This window comes from Microcaecilia unicolor, chromosome 9, assembly GCF_901765095.1.
Source record: "Microcaecilia unicolor chromosome 9, aMicUni1.1, whole genome shotgun sequence".
NCBI lineage: Eukaryota > Metazoa > Chordata > Amphibia > Gymnophiona > Siphonopidae > Microcaecilia > Microcaecilia unicolor.
In genome coordinates, this window is record NC_044039.1 from 91,259,422 (window position 1) to 91,276,453 (window position 17,032).

The window sequence follows — 17,032 nt, forward strand, 5'->3', positions numbered from 1 at the left end:
ATCATAGTCTCCTTTTTAAAAGTTAAACGCTAACGTATTTGATTTCCTATGTATATTTACTTCAAAGCTAATATCAAATCCGATCATATTATGATCACTGTTATCAAGTGGCCCCAGCACCATTACCTCCTGCACCAGATCATGTGCTGCACTAAGGACTAGGTCTAGAATTTTTCCTTCTCTTGTCGGCTCCTGTACCAGCTGCTCCATAAAGCTGTCCTTGATTTCATGAAGGAATTTTACCTCCCTAGAGTGCCTCGATGTTACATTTACCCAGTCAATATCGGGGTAATTGAAATCACCCATTATTATTGTGTTGCCCAGTTTGTTTGCGTCCCTAATTTCCTTTAACATTTCTGCATTCATCTATTCATCCTGGCCAGGTGGACGGTAGTGCACCTATCACTATCCTTTTCCCCTTTACACATGGAATTTCAATCCACAGTGATTCCAAGAAGTGTTCTGTTTCCTGCATAATTTTTAATCTATTTGATTCAAGGCTCTCCTTCATATACAATGCTGTCACTTCACCAATTCGATCCACCCTATCACTACAATATAATTTGTACCCCGGTATGACAGTGTGCCACTGGTTATCCTCCTTCCACCAGGTCTCAGAGATGCCTATTATATCTAATTTTTCATTTAGTGCTAAGCTTCTGAGGATCCATTCCTTCTAAACAGGATTCCTTTATGTTTATCCCACGCATGTTTGAATTCCGTTACCATTTTCATCTCCACCACCTCCTGCAGGAGGGCATTCCAAGTATCCACCACTCTCTCCATGAAAAAATACTTCCTGACATTTTTCTTGAAGGGGGGCAGACTAGTTTAAAAGCTGCTCTATCTCCTTTTTAAATGCTGATGCCAGCAGCCTGGTCCCACCCTGGTTAAGGTATAGCCCATCATTTTGGAATAGGCTCCCCCTTCCCCAGAATGTTGCCCAGTTCCTAACAAATCTAAAACCCTCCTCCCTGCACCATCATCTCATCCACGCATTGAGACTCCAGAGCTCTGCCTGTCTCTTGGGCCCTGTGCATGGAACGGGTAGCGTTTCAGAAAATGCTACCCTAGAGGTTCTGGATTTGAGCTTTCTACCTAAGAGCCTAAATTTGGCTTCCAGAACCTCTCTCCCTCATTTTCCTATGTCATTGGTACCCACATGTACCAAGACAGTCGGCTCCTCCCCAGCACTATCTAAAATCCTATCTAGGTAACGCGTGAGGCCGCCACCTTGTCATCAGGCGATCCTCACGTCCACCAGCCACCCAGCTATCTATAGGCCTAATGATCGAATCACCAACTGCAACAGCTGTCCTAACCTTTCCCTCCCGGACAGCACTTGGAGACATATCCTCGGTGCGAGAGGATAGTACATCCCCTGGTGGGCAGGTCCTGGCTACAGGAGTACTTCCTACTTCACCAGGGTGATGCTCTATTTCTAGGCTACCAGACTGGAGGTGGGACTTCTCTACAACATCCCTGTAGGTCTCCTCTTTGTACCTCTCTGTCTTCCTCAGCTCCACCAAGTCTGCTACTCTAGCCTCAAGAGAACGGACACATTCTCTGAGAGCTAAAAGCTCTTTCCATCAGGCACACACATATGATGTCTCACCAACTGGGAGATAATCATACATGTGACACTCAGTGCAAAAGATTGGATAGCACTCCTCTCGCTGCTGGACTGCTGACTCCATTTTAAATTTTGTTTTAGTTTTTCAATAATTTAAAACTTGCTACAGTACTAAGGATATTAGCCTAATATGTCTTTTAGTTTATATTTTATATTGTATGATTTATTTAGTGTTTCCTTCTTAGTTTTTAAAACTAAGTGGAAAAGACTATGGAGATTAGTTGATAAAATTTGCTTTTTATATTTTTATTTTGCCTATCACTAACCTACAATTCCTCCTTTAAACCCAAGTTCCCAAAGCACAAAGCAAAATAGTGTTCACTTACCAGAGAAATGTCCTCTTCTCTCGGAACTTCTCAGAAAGAAAGTTCAGCGGGACCTTTCCTCTTTATATAGTTTTGAATCTAAGGGGCCTTTTGTGGACTCTGTGCTGAGGCTTAGGGGAAGGAGGATGGAAAAAAATATTTTTGTACCGTGGATAATATGCTATTTTAGGTAACTTGCCTCAGAGTATGTAGTGAGGCATGTCCTTAAATTTTGTGATAAATTTCTTGTTCAGAATTGAGCTAATGTCTGATCCCCAGACGTATTAAACTTTTTATATATTATACAATACTTGCAACTGAAGGAGCAGAACTATATCAAACCGATTAAACCACAGGTGTTCACTAATCACACTTCACTGTTATCCTTTTTATTCTTTCCAACCCAGCAAAAATTGGAAAGAATTATACAAAAAGGGGTTGAGAATGGCCATCCGTTTGTCTTTTCTGTGTAGGGACAAAGTAACTCCAAAAAAATTAATGGAATGGGGTGAAACTTGACGTGGGAAAACGGGTAAAAAGACACGAGGCCTGATATTCAGCCGGCGGTGTGCAATGTGTTTGCTGTCTGCTGCCAGTGTTAAACCCGAATATTCAATGCCTTGCTATATCCAGAGATCAGCATTGAATATCTGGGTTTGTTTTGGCCACTGAAAAGTTAACCGGCTATGCCAATATTCAGCACTAACCAGCTAACTTTTTAGTGGTCAAAGACAGGCCTGCTATTTAAGTGGCCTATTTTGACTGCTCAACATAGCTGGTTTGGCACTGAATATCTGCGCCTAACCAGCTATGTCTTGCGATATAACTAGTTAGCGGCTATCTGCTAATCGGGATATTCAACGGGAGATCCCACTGAATATCCACAGTTAGGCGCTTAGCTGGTCCTGTCTGGTTAAATAGTTTTGAATATGGGGTGATGGAGTTAAAAAATAAGTCAAATTAGACCGTGGATTCTAGAGAAATATGCATTGGTCTCTATTTTATGGGGCTTTTCTATGGAAAAAGGAGTTCAGCTTCTGTAGCATAGAAATTTATAGTGAAATGCAGTAAACTGAGAACAGGACAAGACAGTTAAAAAAAAAAATGGAATTTCCACCTGCGTCAAAATACAAACTGTTCCCACACCCCATAAACTACCCCATGCAACTGCCATACCACCCCTGTATACTTCTTCCCCCCCCCCCCCCCCCCCCCCCAAAAAAAAAAAAAAAAAAAATTATCTGCAACTGCCACACTTCCCCACAACTGCAGACCTGCCAAGTCTTCTGCATTGTGGGTCATCTCCTGCATGCCTGTTCGGGAGCAAGGATCTGTGCTGAGCCAGGGGCCACCTTCTGCTCTCCATCCCCACTAACTGCCTTCCTCGATCCTGATCCACCCCGGTGTCCAGTATCGCTTCCCCTCCCTCCATCCCTGCATGGGTCCAGTACCTTTTTTTTTTCCCCCATGGCTCTCCCAAAGTGGCAGAGGTTGGCTGGCAGAGGTAGTGCTGTAGATAGGCTGCCTGCAGTCAGCCCCACCAGGGACTTTTCTCTTCCACATCTGCCTCCTGTGAGATCACTTTGTATAGGCAGATGCGGAAGAGGAAAACCTCAGGCAGCCTGTTTATGGAGCTGCCTCTGCCAGCCAGCCAGCCACCACCCTTAAGGGAGGACCACAGGGGAAGGAGATGCTGGACCTGTGCAAGGGGTGGGGGTGAGGAATGAACAGGAAGCCAGACGTGCACAGGTGGAGGGGGACAAGAGTGGGAACAGAGCACTGACAGATGCTGGCTCTGCAGTGTGTGAGGGGGAGGCAGGGATAGCAGGACAAAGAGAGAGAGAGAAATGCTGGCTACACAGTGGTGGGGGCAGGGTAGCAGGAGAGAGAGTTGGAGAAATGCTGATGGTGGGGTTGAAGGGTTGCAGGAGGAAAGGGAGAGAAAGAAGAAGCTGGACATGAGGAGGAACAGACACACAGGAAGGGATTCTGGGTGTGGAGGAAACATAGGGACTGGGACACAGAGGGGAAATGTTGGACACAGAAGGAGACCAGGGAGAGGGACACAGAGGGGAGATGCTGGATAGGATGGATAAGCGCCACAGAGGAAAGATGGATGGTGGATATAGAGAAAGAAGACCTTGGAGGAAGACAGTGACTTTGGAAAGAGAGTTAAGAAAAAACAAAGCAGAAAAGTCACACTTAGACCAAGCAATGCTGGGACAACAAAGATAGAAAAATGTATTTTTCTTCTTAATTGTAATGTGTCAGCTTGGGAAACGTGCATCCTTTATCTTGCATTTCAGTTTCTATTACTATGACCAAATGTTCTACATAGATCTGGAATGCATTTGCTTTTGGCATGGTTTGTTTACTGAAGCTCTGAAGGGTTTCTCCTCCTCCCCCCACCCCCAGTACCATGGGAGATGCACTGTTATAGGGGTCCTATCTTAACTTTTTCTCCTGGGGTTCACTGTATCCTATCTATGACACTGCTTTGAGCAGCCTCCCCTTCCATCAGCAGTCTCACGATAAGAGCTGCAAAATCTCACCGCTTTTATTGCAAGACTGGAGATATTTTATTAAGACATCTCCTGCTGTCTGAGAGGGAGGTGGCTTGTTGGTGCTGCATCTGAGATCTGTCAGGGTGGAGCAAGGTTCTGGGGTGGGGGGTGGAATGGGGCAGAGCTGAGGGCATGGCTTAAATCTGCACCTCAAAGATGGGGCCCTCTTGGCAGCTGGTCAACTGCCCCAAAAATTGACCCCCTGCAACTTCTGCATTATCCCACAACCACCTTATTCCCAAAAATTACCTTCCCCACAATAGCCTACAACTTGCTTCCTAACCCCCCCCCCCCCACCACCACCACCACCACAAAAAAAACAATTCCCACAACACTGTGAGATGAACTCCGGGACTCGGAGGTTGCCAACTGTCTGGCTTTTTTCAGAAGTCAACAGAATGTTACATTATCTAGAAGGTAGACGGATGAGTAATCTAAGACATTTTTAAAATCTCTATCTGCCGACCCTCCCATCGCTTTGTGAGTGAGTCTGTCCTGCATGCTTCTACTAAACCTAGCAGCAGAGAGAAGGCAGGTAGTAGGGTAGGAGAACTGGAAGGCAGCTCTAGTCACAAGAAGAGAGGAAGTGGAGGAAGATTTTGCCATAGAAGTCAAGTTCTGCATGCAGTGGAGGGTGAAAGAAAAATGAACCCCTTCCAGAAAAAAAAATTACCCTAATACATTTCTATAGGAGAAGCAGTTCCAACAGCTTCAATATGCACCTCACTGATTCACTGTAACATAGTGATTAAGGAATTGCATCTTTCAAACTGCTTTCCCTTCCCCTCACCTCTCAGATCTCATGCACGCACACACACATACACAGTCACCAGCCCTCCCCCCATCACACATGCAAAGATGCACACATATATATAAGGATTGAAAACAATTCCATGAGCTATGCTCTGCATGCTTTCCTTACTTGTTTCACCTTAGGGGGAAAAAGAAAGGTATTAATTTGGTCTACTATAAAAAATAGCAGCCAGTCAGTATTGTAACCCTCTCTCTCTCCCCCCCCCCCCCCCCCCCCCCCGCCTGTCTCCCCATTCTAAAAAAAATGTAGCAGGATCAAGACGTACCCCTCACACACGCACTCTGATCCCTATCTCCTGCCTTCCCACCTGATCAATACATGTAGTAGAGTCAAGTCATTGAAATATATTGAGGCTCTTTTTCTTTTTGTTGTCTTAACAGGTACGGTTACTCCCCAGGAAAAGTTCTGGTGAGATGAAGTCTACCAAAGTGTTAATTGAGGAGTGGATGAAGGAATTAAATTTTCGCTCCTGGAAACAAATTGCCTTCATAGGTTTGTGCCCTTCTAAAAGTGTTATCTCTGTATTACTCTGTATCCTTTGGATCAAACCACGTTTTTTTTTTAAAGGAAGGTTACACTGATATATATTGGCATTTTCATATTATCATACATGTAGACTCTAAAATATCATGTAAAAACTTTTCTTGGGCAACCATTAAAACTACCAGATTACATCTATTACTACTACTATTTAGCAATGCTAAATAGTAGTAGTAGTAGATGTAATAATTTCCAGAAATGTTAAATATATTTTATACATCAAAATATAGAAGATAAAACTGTGTGTTACTCAATATTCAGTCTTCAAGAAAATCTTGCACAATGTAATTCATTATAAAAATTTAGGGCCCTGTTTACTGAGGTGCATTAGCATTTTTAGTGCTTGCTAAAAATTAGCACATGCTAACCATGTAGATGCACATAGGAATATTATGGGCATCTACTTGGTTAGTGCAGCTTAGTAAACACGGCCTTTAAAGATTTAAATATAATGGAAGGTGCTCAGTAAAAAGTTCTCTAGTCCAATCAAAAGAACTAGTGATGCTTTAAAACCATCATAGCACCAATACAAAACTGCATAAAGAGTCAATATCAAGATCAAATAAATAATTTCACAAACTACAGTATATATCTTGCTCTTGATTCTGTGTAAAACTCTGAACACTGAAGTCTGAAGATGCTGCTTCTGTGAAATTGAAACTGCAAAGTCAATAAGGTCTAGATGGCTCGCATAAATATCACAAAATTATATCCGTCCAGTATGCTTCAAAATAAGGAGATGTTAAAACCTCTCTCCTCTCCTCTCCTCTCCTCAATGGCCATCTAGTATGCTCCAAAATGAAAGACTGTTAAACTTCTCTCCTCTTCCTGACACAAAATCATCTTTCCCATAAAGCTTCTTCAGAAGGAAGGATTGCAATACTACTATTTCTTGCTCACAAAACCTACTGGACCTCTCTAGTGCTGGGGAAGATATTCAAATCTGTGTCTTTTGCATGCTAGCATTGTGGTCTTTACCTGGGAACCTTCAAACACATTCTTTTCTCTTGTCTCATACTCCAGCCCTTTTGGTCTGGAGTCTGGGATAATGTCACCAAGGTTTTCCAGCTGAATGCTCCTCTATCATGCTCGATTGCTTTTTGGAAAGCGCAATTATTCTCAGACCATTTAGACGCCTTTCATGTTAGTCTTGGCCAGTCAACATGTAATTTTTGCCCGGAAAGATTGAAACGTGTCTGAAAGGTTCCTTCTGGTGGAACTCGGTGTGTCTCACTGCTAAATATGAAGCTGCTGCTATGGAGAGAATATAGCGCTTGCTTGATGTTGCAAAATTGTGGTCATCCTTGGACACCCTTGTGCAAGGCATGTAATACTGTCTGTTGTTACTTCTCTCCTGCATTCCTTGTAGAAAACAGAGAGTAGGATTAAATGGTCAGTATTCTCAATGGAGAAAGGTAGATAGTGGAGTTCCCCAGGGGTCTGTGCTGGGACCGCTTCTTTTTAACATATGTATAAATGATCTAGAGATGCTGATGACACAAAGTTATTCAAAGTTGTTAAATTACAATAGGAGTGTGAAAAATTGCAAGAGAACCTTAAGAGACTTGGATGATGTTTAATGTGAGCAACTGCAGAGTGGTGCATGAGGAGAAAGAGGAACCTAAACTATAGCTACATGGGGCTGTGTGCCAACTGTGTTCTGATTCAGTGGCTAGTTTCTAGTACAGCCTATACCTTCCTGTGAGTTCCAGCTCTGGCTTTGCCACCTGTGAGCATTTAAATGGGAAGTCAGCATCGGAAGAACTGCCTGCCTGATAAGTGCTGGCCATTTTACCATCTCTAACTGAGTTCTGATTCAGCGGTTGGTTTCCAGTACAGCTTTTTACCTTCCTGTGAGTTCTAGCTATGGCTCCGCCCCCTTTGAGCTTTACGGGAAGCCAGTGCCAGAGGTGCCACGTGCTGACTCTGGTCGCACTCCTTCAGTTTGAATTTGGGTGTTTTCCCTCCCCTCCTCCCCACTGAAATTTTTATTTAGACAATGAGTGCTATTCCTGTGATCTTAAGAAGAGGACTATATGACCCATTGTCGGGCGCTAAGCCACATAGTAGGCCTCCTCATACTTTAACTCCTGTCAAAGGTCTGTTCTAATCATCAGATCCCAAAGTTTTTATTACATATGAATGCCTAGAAGTCAGGAACAAAGTTGAAGTTCTGAGAGATTTGCTTGACTCCTGTTGTCCTGACCTGTTATGCGTAACGGAGACTTGGTTATTTGATGTGGATGCCATGTTAGTTAATCAACCTTGGCTTGAGAGTTACAATATTTTTATGTTTTGGGCAAAAAGGAGATGGTTTATTGATATTAGCAAAGCGTGGAATAGACTTCATACAGAAATCCATCTTATGATGATACATAGTCATTGTAAACCATTCTGATTTGCCTTGCAAGAGAGATGGTATAGTAATAGGAATAAATGATAAATTCTAGCTTGTGTGAGGTTTTGTTTTTCTCCTCTCCAGAATTAAAAACCTCTGTTATTGCCTCCCTCCTGTGTTCTTTATGCTGATGGCTCTATTATGTCTGATATTTTGCATGCTAATGGCATTTCATCACGCAATACCATCTTGTTGGGTGATTTTAACCTGCATTTTGATTCAGTTGCCACTGATTTAGTTGTTTCTGGTTTTTTGGAGTCTCTGTGTGGCTTAGGCTGGAAACAGATTCCTTGCTCCTATTCTCATACTGCAGAACATTTACTGGATTTATGTTTTTCGGATGTAAATTTTCTAAATAGCCATTCTGTGACTATTATGTAACGCATACTATATGAATTCGATTATCATACTATCCCACAAAGAAAACAGTTATCTGTAGCAGATATTTACTATCACAATTTGTTTTGGTAGAGACATGCTGTTTTACTGAATCCTGACTAGATACCTTTTGGTTTTATTGTCCCTGATGCCACCCTGGCTGCCCAATCATAGCTGTGTTAGGCATTTGTTTGTAGTGTTGTTGTAAAATTATATATTTTGTGGAACTTATCTGTATTAATATATTTCACCTTGGCTTTTGTAGATCGGCTGCCTTGTTGCTTTCTTGGACATACAAAGAAGCACAACATGTTCCTTTGTTGCAGTCCTTTGGCAGGGAAAGCACAAGTACTTTAAGTACAAGGAATACAGTACTGTACCATAAAATTGTTATATACTGCAGTTATTGCAAAAAAAACTGGTTCAGTGCCATTTACAATAAAATAAACTAGTACATCACTAGGAAAATTAAATAAATTTATGTAATAAGATTATGATATGCATAATACCTAATCAATGAAATTTAGGAAAGAAAAAAGTTTTAAATGTACACCTAAATATCATATAATTAGTCTCTTTTCTAAGATCAATGGGCAACAAATTCCATATCAATGCAGACTGATAGGATAAAGTTTGAGATTGCAGCCTTTTCAATTTAACTCATTCTGTTGTTGGAAATTAGAGAGTTAGAATAAGAGAGTGGTGCGGATACTGGGTCAGACCAATGGTCTAACTAGCCCAGTATCCCTTTTCCAACAGTGGCCAATCCAGGCCACAAGTATCTGGCAGAAACCCAAATAGTGGCAACATTCCATGCTACCAATCTCTGGGCAAGTAGTGGTTTTCCAATATCTCTCTCAATAGACAATGGACTTTTCCTCCAGGAACTTCTCCAAATCCTTTTTTTGAAATACAGATACACTAGCCGCTATAACCACATCCTCCAGCAACGAGTTCCAGAACTTAACTGTTGGGTAAAAATATATATATTCCATCCTATTTTGTTATAAAGTATTTCCATGTAACTTCATTGAGTGTCCCCTACCCTTTGTTCTTTTTGAAAAATTAAAAAATTGACCTACATTTACCCATTCTACACCACTCAGTATATTGTAGATCTGTATCATTTCCCCCCCCCTCAGCCATCTTTTTTCCAAGCTAAAGAGTCCTAACCTCCTTAAGCCTTTTCTCATATGAGAGGAGTTCTATCCCCTTTAACATTTTGATCGCTCTTCTTTGAACCTTTTCTAATTCCACTATATCTTTTTTGAGATATGGCGACCAGAATTGAATGTAATACTCAAGGTGAGGTTGCATCATGGAGCAATACTGAGGCATTATAGTATTTTCAGTCTTATTCACCATCCCTTTCTTAGTAAATCCTAGCACCCTGTTTGCTTTTTTGGCCGCCGCTGCACACTGAGATTTCAGCTTATTATCAGTGTATTATCTATGACGACACCTAGATCTTTTTCTTGGTGCTGAACCCCAAGGTGGACCCTAGCATTAGGTAACTATGATTTGGATTATTCCTCCCAATGTGCATTACTTTGCATTTGTTCACATTAAATTTCATGTAGCATTTGGATGCCCACTCTTCCAATTTCCTATAGTCTTCCTGCAGTGTTTCACAGTCTGAATGTGTTTAACTGTGAATAATTTTGTTTCATCTGTGGATTTAATCACCTCACTTATTATTTATCCCTCTTTGAGAAACAAAATAATTAAGTAATATAATCAAGTGCTGGGCCATTAAAGACCCAAAACACAAATGTACAAAACTTGGGAAATAGTCAATATTGACTTGGTAACTAATTTAATTCTATTAAAAGAGGAGTTACTCTTTCATATCTACTCTCTTTACAGATCAGATGGGCAGTGGCATTTTGGGCAGTTTGCAATCTTCTTGGTTGGTAGCCTTTTTGAGCAACCCACATATGTTATAATAGCACAGTTGGACTATTATAGCCTGTACCAAAGCCTTAAACATACCATGAGGCTTATTTTCAAAGCACTTAGACTTACAAAGTTCTAAAGTCTAAGTGCTTTGAAAATACGCCTCCATATCATATAATTTAGTGAAAGCATCTGAGACTGATAACTTATTGTCGTTCACACTGGAAAACAGTTGAATGTCCCTGGGAAAACATAGCCCTCCTAGTGTGCTCATCAAAATATAAATGATGTCACCTCTGGTTCATGTTGGGGGCTGGGGCTGGGACTTAAGCCACAGTCACAGCGATATCTTCATAGCAGCAGGGACAGATACAAAGGTGAAACTTTCAGGTGATATCAGGAAGCAGGACTTAAGTTGCAGTCATGGCAATCTCTTCACAGCAGCAGGGACAGAGCAATATTAGTTACCTTAGATTTATGCTAAATAAGTATAAAAAGAACAATGCCCTGGCTTTTTTTAAATTTACTTTTATGAACATTAAAATGCCCTATAATAATAAAGGAAATTAGTAGAAACAACTCAAATATGAAGTAAGAAAAAGTAAAATAAAATACATCAAATTCAGTTAGCCCACATCAATGGTAGAGAAGCTGAACTTCCATAACAAAGAATCTATATCTAATAAGCAATTAAACAAGAATGTATCTTATCCATCAAGGGCTACAAACACAATCGAACTCCTATATATACCCCAGCCCCTTTCAAGAATTATTCAATGGAAACTTTTCCAGTTTTAAAGAATAAAAAAATAAAATATTGCTTTCTCTGATAAGAGATAATGCCCTGGCTTCTGTATATGGCACCTATCACATAAAGACTCCAGTATAGTTTAAATATCAAAAAAGACTTTTATTCATTATACTTTAGTGCCACCCTAAAACAACTGACACTATTAACTACTTAAAAACTCTCATTCATTCCATCCATTCACCGTCCTCCACCTGTACCTAATAGTATTAATTGCGCAGAATTACATTGCAAACATAAAATATCTGACACTTGTTGAATTGATTTACATTTTGCACAAATTTTACACTGTTTACTGCACAGGGAACACAACTCAATCTGTCCAGCGCAGTGATTAACACCACGTTTTCCACTTGGCCACTGCGTTCACATGATGAACCAATGTTGGTTGTTTAGTCCCAAATGTGGAAAACAAGTTAGAGTGCTGACGCTCTTTTAGCTGCTTACAAACAGTCCACTATTTCAGCAAGCGTCCTTATAAGTCAACGTACAGGTGCTGAGTAATCGGTGACCAGTTAATTAATTCATGCCGGCTCCCCGATGCTGGACCGCATTTCACAAGATCTTCCTCAGGAGGAACCACCACCACATCTACAACATGTCAATAATATCATCGTTTTCACCATCACTGCTCACATTTTAATGTCACAACTACACTACCTATTCAAGTAACACTTACATTCAATAATCTGAACGGCTGCACGCCAGGCTGAAGCTCCCTCAGAGTGGGCCACACAGACTGCCGCACCAGGAGTTACTGCGCACGGCACACCTGACCAAATTTAAATGGCTTACAACACATCCCCGCCCGTACTTCATTAAAGGGACACTGCCTTACACCCATTCGACCTCAAGATTAAGGCCATTGGGTGCTACCGTCCCCCACAAAAAAATATATCGCTGTTCGATAACTAGCAAACTGGCACTGACATCACCCCCTCTGTTGAACGAGGGAAGATGTGCTATTACAGCACAACGAAGTTGATCCACAGAATGGTTATATTGTATCCAATGTGCTACCAAAGGATTTTCCTGTTTATTGTGCCGCAGGTTACTGATATGTTCCGCCAACCTGCTCTTAAGCTGTCTTTTGGTATGCCCTATATAATACAACTCACATGGGCATATAATACAATAAACCACTCGTTCAGTACAGCATGAGGTGTGGTGTCTTAAAATGTACTGTTTGTTAGTGTGGGGGATGGGAATAATGGAAGTTGAGCATTGTCCCCTAATTAGTAGTATTCTATATATGGCACCCAAAATTGTGTGAGCAACTTAATTGATAAGCAAGCCGTTAACTAGCAATAATTGGATGCTAACAACCAATTATTGCAGTTAATTGGCATCAATTAGGATTTACGTGCACAACTGGCTGTACACTATTCTATATGGATCGACACCAAACTCTCCTAATGTGAGGGGGGTGTATCAAGAAGTTGCCTGTGGAATTACAGAATACTTCCTTACCGTGTCTGTCAAGTGCTGGCATTTACACCAGTTTTTAGCGAGCGTAAGACCAGGACCCAAATGTTAGGCATGGGATCCACGCTAACCACCATTTTATATAAGGTACACATCCTTCCTAGAATAGCCATCGGTGTTGAATTGTTTTGGTGCCTAATTTTAGATGCTATTTATAGAATTTCCCCCACTGTGTTTTGATTTCAGGTAGACCAATGAGTCTTCTTTAGTAGTGGCTTCCTTCTTACCACCCCAGTCATACAGTTTGTTAGGAGTAACCTCAGATTGTTAAAATCAGCATTTTGCCCAGTGTCATGTCCAGCGCGCGCCAAATCAGCACTACCGCCCAGCTACTACATGCCCTGGGTGGTAAATCTGAATTTGGCACTCATCGAAAACATGCGGTAGAAAATATTTTCTGTTTTCTACCATGTGGCGCTTATCTTGCGGTAAACGGTAGTGTGAGCACACTGTATGCCTACCACCCGGTTGGCGCGCGAGACCTTACCGCTAAGTCAGTGGGTGGCGGTGAGATCTCAGGCCGAAAATAGACGTGCGCTGCTTTTTATTTTGCCACATGTCCATTTTCCAGCCCCTCAAGATAAAGGCCTTTTTCCAGAACGTGGCAAAAAATGGCCCAGTGTATGCCCAAAAGATGTGCTCGCACTGCCGCAGTCCACTTTTTGCCACAGCTTAGTAAAAGGGCCCCTAGTTGCTTAAGAGTATCTTAGTGCTCACAGTGGCCTTCCTCAGCATTTTCTAAAGCTATAGCTGCTTTCTTTGGATCAACACGGTGTCATTGGTTATGCCAATCTGTTTTCATTTCACAATGATAGACTTGATTGTTCCCCAAAGGGTTATTCAAATACATTGGCATTTTCTTACAGCCGTTCCTCATTTTGTACCTCTTAAACAACTTTATCCTGGCGTTCTTACAGCATCTGTGTGTTCAGCATGTTTAGACTTTTGTTCCAGATTCACCTATATAAGAGAAACAGCTTGATTCTTTATTCAGTAATACTTACATCAGTTCATGTACTATGATTGGGCTTTATTTAATGTATTGTGGGCCTTGTTAAAGAAGTGTTCAGAAATGGAGCTAATTTGACTTTGCTGTAACAGTGTGGGAAGATTTATGGAATAAAAACTTTTGTTTCGTATTAATTACTTTTGAATATTTATATAATTGTTCTGTCAACACAGAATATGGAGTATTTTGTGTACATCGGGGAGATCAACTCCTATAATTGTTTTGGGTTTTTTTTTTTGGGGGTGGGGGGATAGTGCTGGGCAGACCTATATGGTCTGTGCCCTGAATGAAGAACACAGGTACAAATCAAAGTAGGGTATACACAAAATTAGCACATATGAGTTATCTTGTTGGGCAGACTGGATGGACCGTGCAGGTCTTTCTGCCGTCATCTACTATGTTACTATGTTAGATAGAATGTGAAAAATGTACAAGGGTTTGAAGCCTTCTGCAAGGCACACTGACTTATGATTTGTTAGTTTAATTCAGTGTGCTCTCCCTTTTCTTCCTTTACTGTCCAGGAAGTGAAGAATCTGATGTGGAATGCATGAAGAAAGTCTGTATCAGCACTGCTCTCCCTAGTGCTTGCCCAGCTGCTCTGGAAGCCTCCAGTTATAAGTGCAAACATAAAACTGATTCTGATGCTATCCAAGAATTTGTGAAGCATATTATTTATAAGATAGGAGAGGTAGGTGAATCTTTACTGTATGGTCCTATTATAATTTTATGCAATCGATGTTTGGTTTGGGGGAGGGGGGTTGTTGGTTTTTAGTTAACTTAAATCCATAGTGTACAATAAAGGCAGTCCTTTTCTGTGCTGCTAATGGAATACACTTATTTTATAAAAGGGAATGTGACTTTATCCCTAAAAGAGAACCTACAAAATCCTAAAATCAGATGAATGGGTCATGTAATTTAATCTCCTGCCAATATAGATTATACTGTTCCAGAGTTTTCTAGATATTCAGTTATGGGGCCCCGAACTGACTGCAATAAATACACTTCCTGCATCAGAGCAGTTGATTAATGGAAAAAAATCATTAGAAAATGTTTTGGACAAGCTGATTCCTATGAAGGAATGAGTTGATTAATGGAACAAATCACTAGAAAATGTTTTGGACCAGCTGATTACTATGAAGGAATTAATTGTTTAGCGATCCAACAAGGCACCATGGTATACTCTCAAGTTAAGAGAAAAGTGTTTTGTAGGGCTGACAGGACACTGCATAAAAAAACGTAATACAGAGATATTGACACCTATCGATCCCTTTTGGTTAGTTATCAAAAATCAACAGTTTTGACTAAAAAAGCCTACTTTATAAAACAGTCCGGTGAACTTAGAGCCAGTTCCAAAGATCTATTTACAGTGATGAAAAGACATTTATTTATATCCCATACGATCCTAATGTACTCAGCGGCTCATAAATAAACATTCACAATAAAAATACATAATTTTAAAGCATACATAACATGACATATTGAAAAATAACTGCAAATTACTAACTCATTTTTGGTCCCTCAAATTAATTGTTCATAAAGCTACAGTGCGCCTTAGAAAAAGAGTCAGAACATTCTAATCACCAAAAGCTTGTTGAAATAATGTTTTCAGTTCTCTCTTAAATAGTTCCACGTTCTTCATTGTTTGCAGATTCAATGGTAAGTTATTCCACAACTTGGGTCCAGTTACTTTGAAAATTGTAGAATGATATTCCTCCAATCTGATTATCTTAAAAAAGGGAATCTGTTAATGAACAAGCATCAGAGGATCTCAAAGCTCTCGTAGGTTGATAGATACGTAAAGTTGACGCAATAATTGGTGACACCAAATTATTCAACGCTTTGAATACCAAAAGTAACATTGTAAAAGTGATTCTTTGTTTGCTAGGATTTTTTTTAAATCTCTTGATACACCTTTAGCCTGTCAACAGTTTGAGGCATTCCAGAAAAAAGGTCTCTTAGATTTGTTGAATCTTTTAGAACCATTTCTTTACTCTCCACTGATAACATCTCTGATGCTTAAGTGCTGTGCGAAGATTTCTTACCAGTCTCTGATAAATTAATTTTGGATGTAATTACTTAATTTTAGACCTTTGTTCTACTTCAAAGCATTAAAGGAAAGTGGTTTCAGTCTGATCTCAATAATCACTTTTATAGTGTCCTCTGGCGTGATACCCTCTCAGACCCTTTCCCTCTACCGTGCGGAGTGCCATAGGGGCCCTTGTTGGTGCCCCTTTTTATTTAATATATTTCTGGTTCCGCTTTCAACACTTATCACCACTCTTGGGTTTGTGCCCTTCTTACATGCTGATGACATACAAATCCTTGTGCCATTCAACCTTGGGTCCTGGAAAGAGCTCAAGGTACTCCTGGTATAGAGATGTCCCACTTTATACACTCCCAAGATTTTCCATCTGTGTACAGGTACCCTCCCTGGGGAAAACAAAATCAATACACGAAGGGGAGTCTCTAGGTAAAGTTCAGAAGCAGCTGGGGGGGGGTGGGGGTGGGAAGAGAACTCTAACAACAGTATACACCACATGCTTTAAGAAGGGGTTTGAAGCTTTTGTGTTTAGTCCCCACTGGGTGTCACAACACATTAAAGGAGTAATGCTTGTGAAAATACGTTCTTTCCACCCGAATCCACACTTTAGGGTGATATTCATACCAGTCTAGCAAACATTTCACTTGGGCTACATAAAAAAAACATCTTAAAGTTTGGTACTCCTAGGCCTTCTATTGCTGTACGATGGTCCTAGCAACTCTAGGGGGGTGTTTCCTCCAGATGAACAAGAACATCTTCCTGTCTAGGGCAGCAGGTTATGAAGCTTAATTGGTAAGATTTGAGACACAATACAGCAGTTTGGGAAGAACTATCATCTTGCAGACAGTACCTTCCAGGTATGATGCAGTTTCTGCCATCTATCAAAGCTTAGCATTAATTCAGGGATTACCTTCCCATAATTTATCGAACAGATTTTTCAGATCTGCTGCAATTTTTGCACCCAAATATTGAATGGCTGAGGCCCAAGCAAAAGGAAATTTGCTCTTCAAAGACAAAACTGTCTCGCAGGACAAGTTAACATTTAAAAGCTGTGACTTGGTGGCATTCATTTTAAAACCTGACGTAATGAGTGGAGTGGAACGTGTAGACGTGAATCGTTTGTTTACTGTTTCCAAAAGTACTAGGACTAGGGGGCATGTG

General features: G+C 40.8%; 1 protein-coding gene across 1 annotated transcript in view; it reads left to right on the forward strand.

Moving 5' to 3' along the window:
* CMAS (cytidine monophosphate N-acetylneuraminic acid synthetase) overlaps nt 1-17,032 on the forward strand; it is a 114,909-nt gene that overhangs the window by 85,208 nt on the left and 12,669 nt on the right. Inside the window, exons 7-8 of the mRNA XM_030213782.1 lie at nt 5,697-5,808; nt 14,352-14,518. Coding sequence (XP_030069642.1) covers nt 5,697-5,808; nt 14,352-14,518 — 279 coding nt within the window. The remainder of the gene's footprint in view (nt 1-5,696; nt 5,809-14,351; nt 14,519-17,032) is intronic.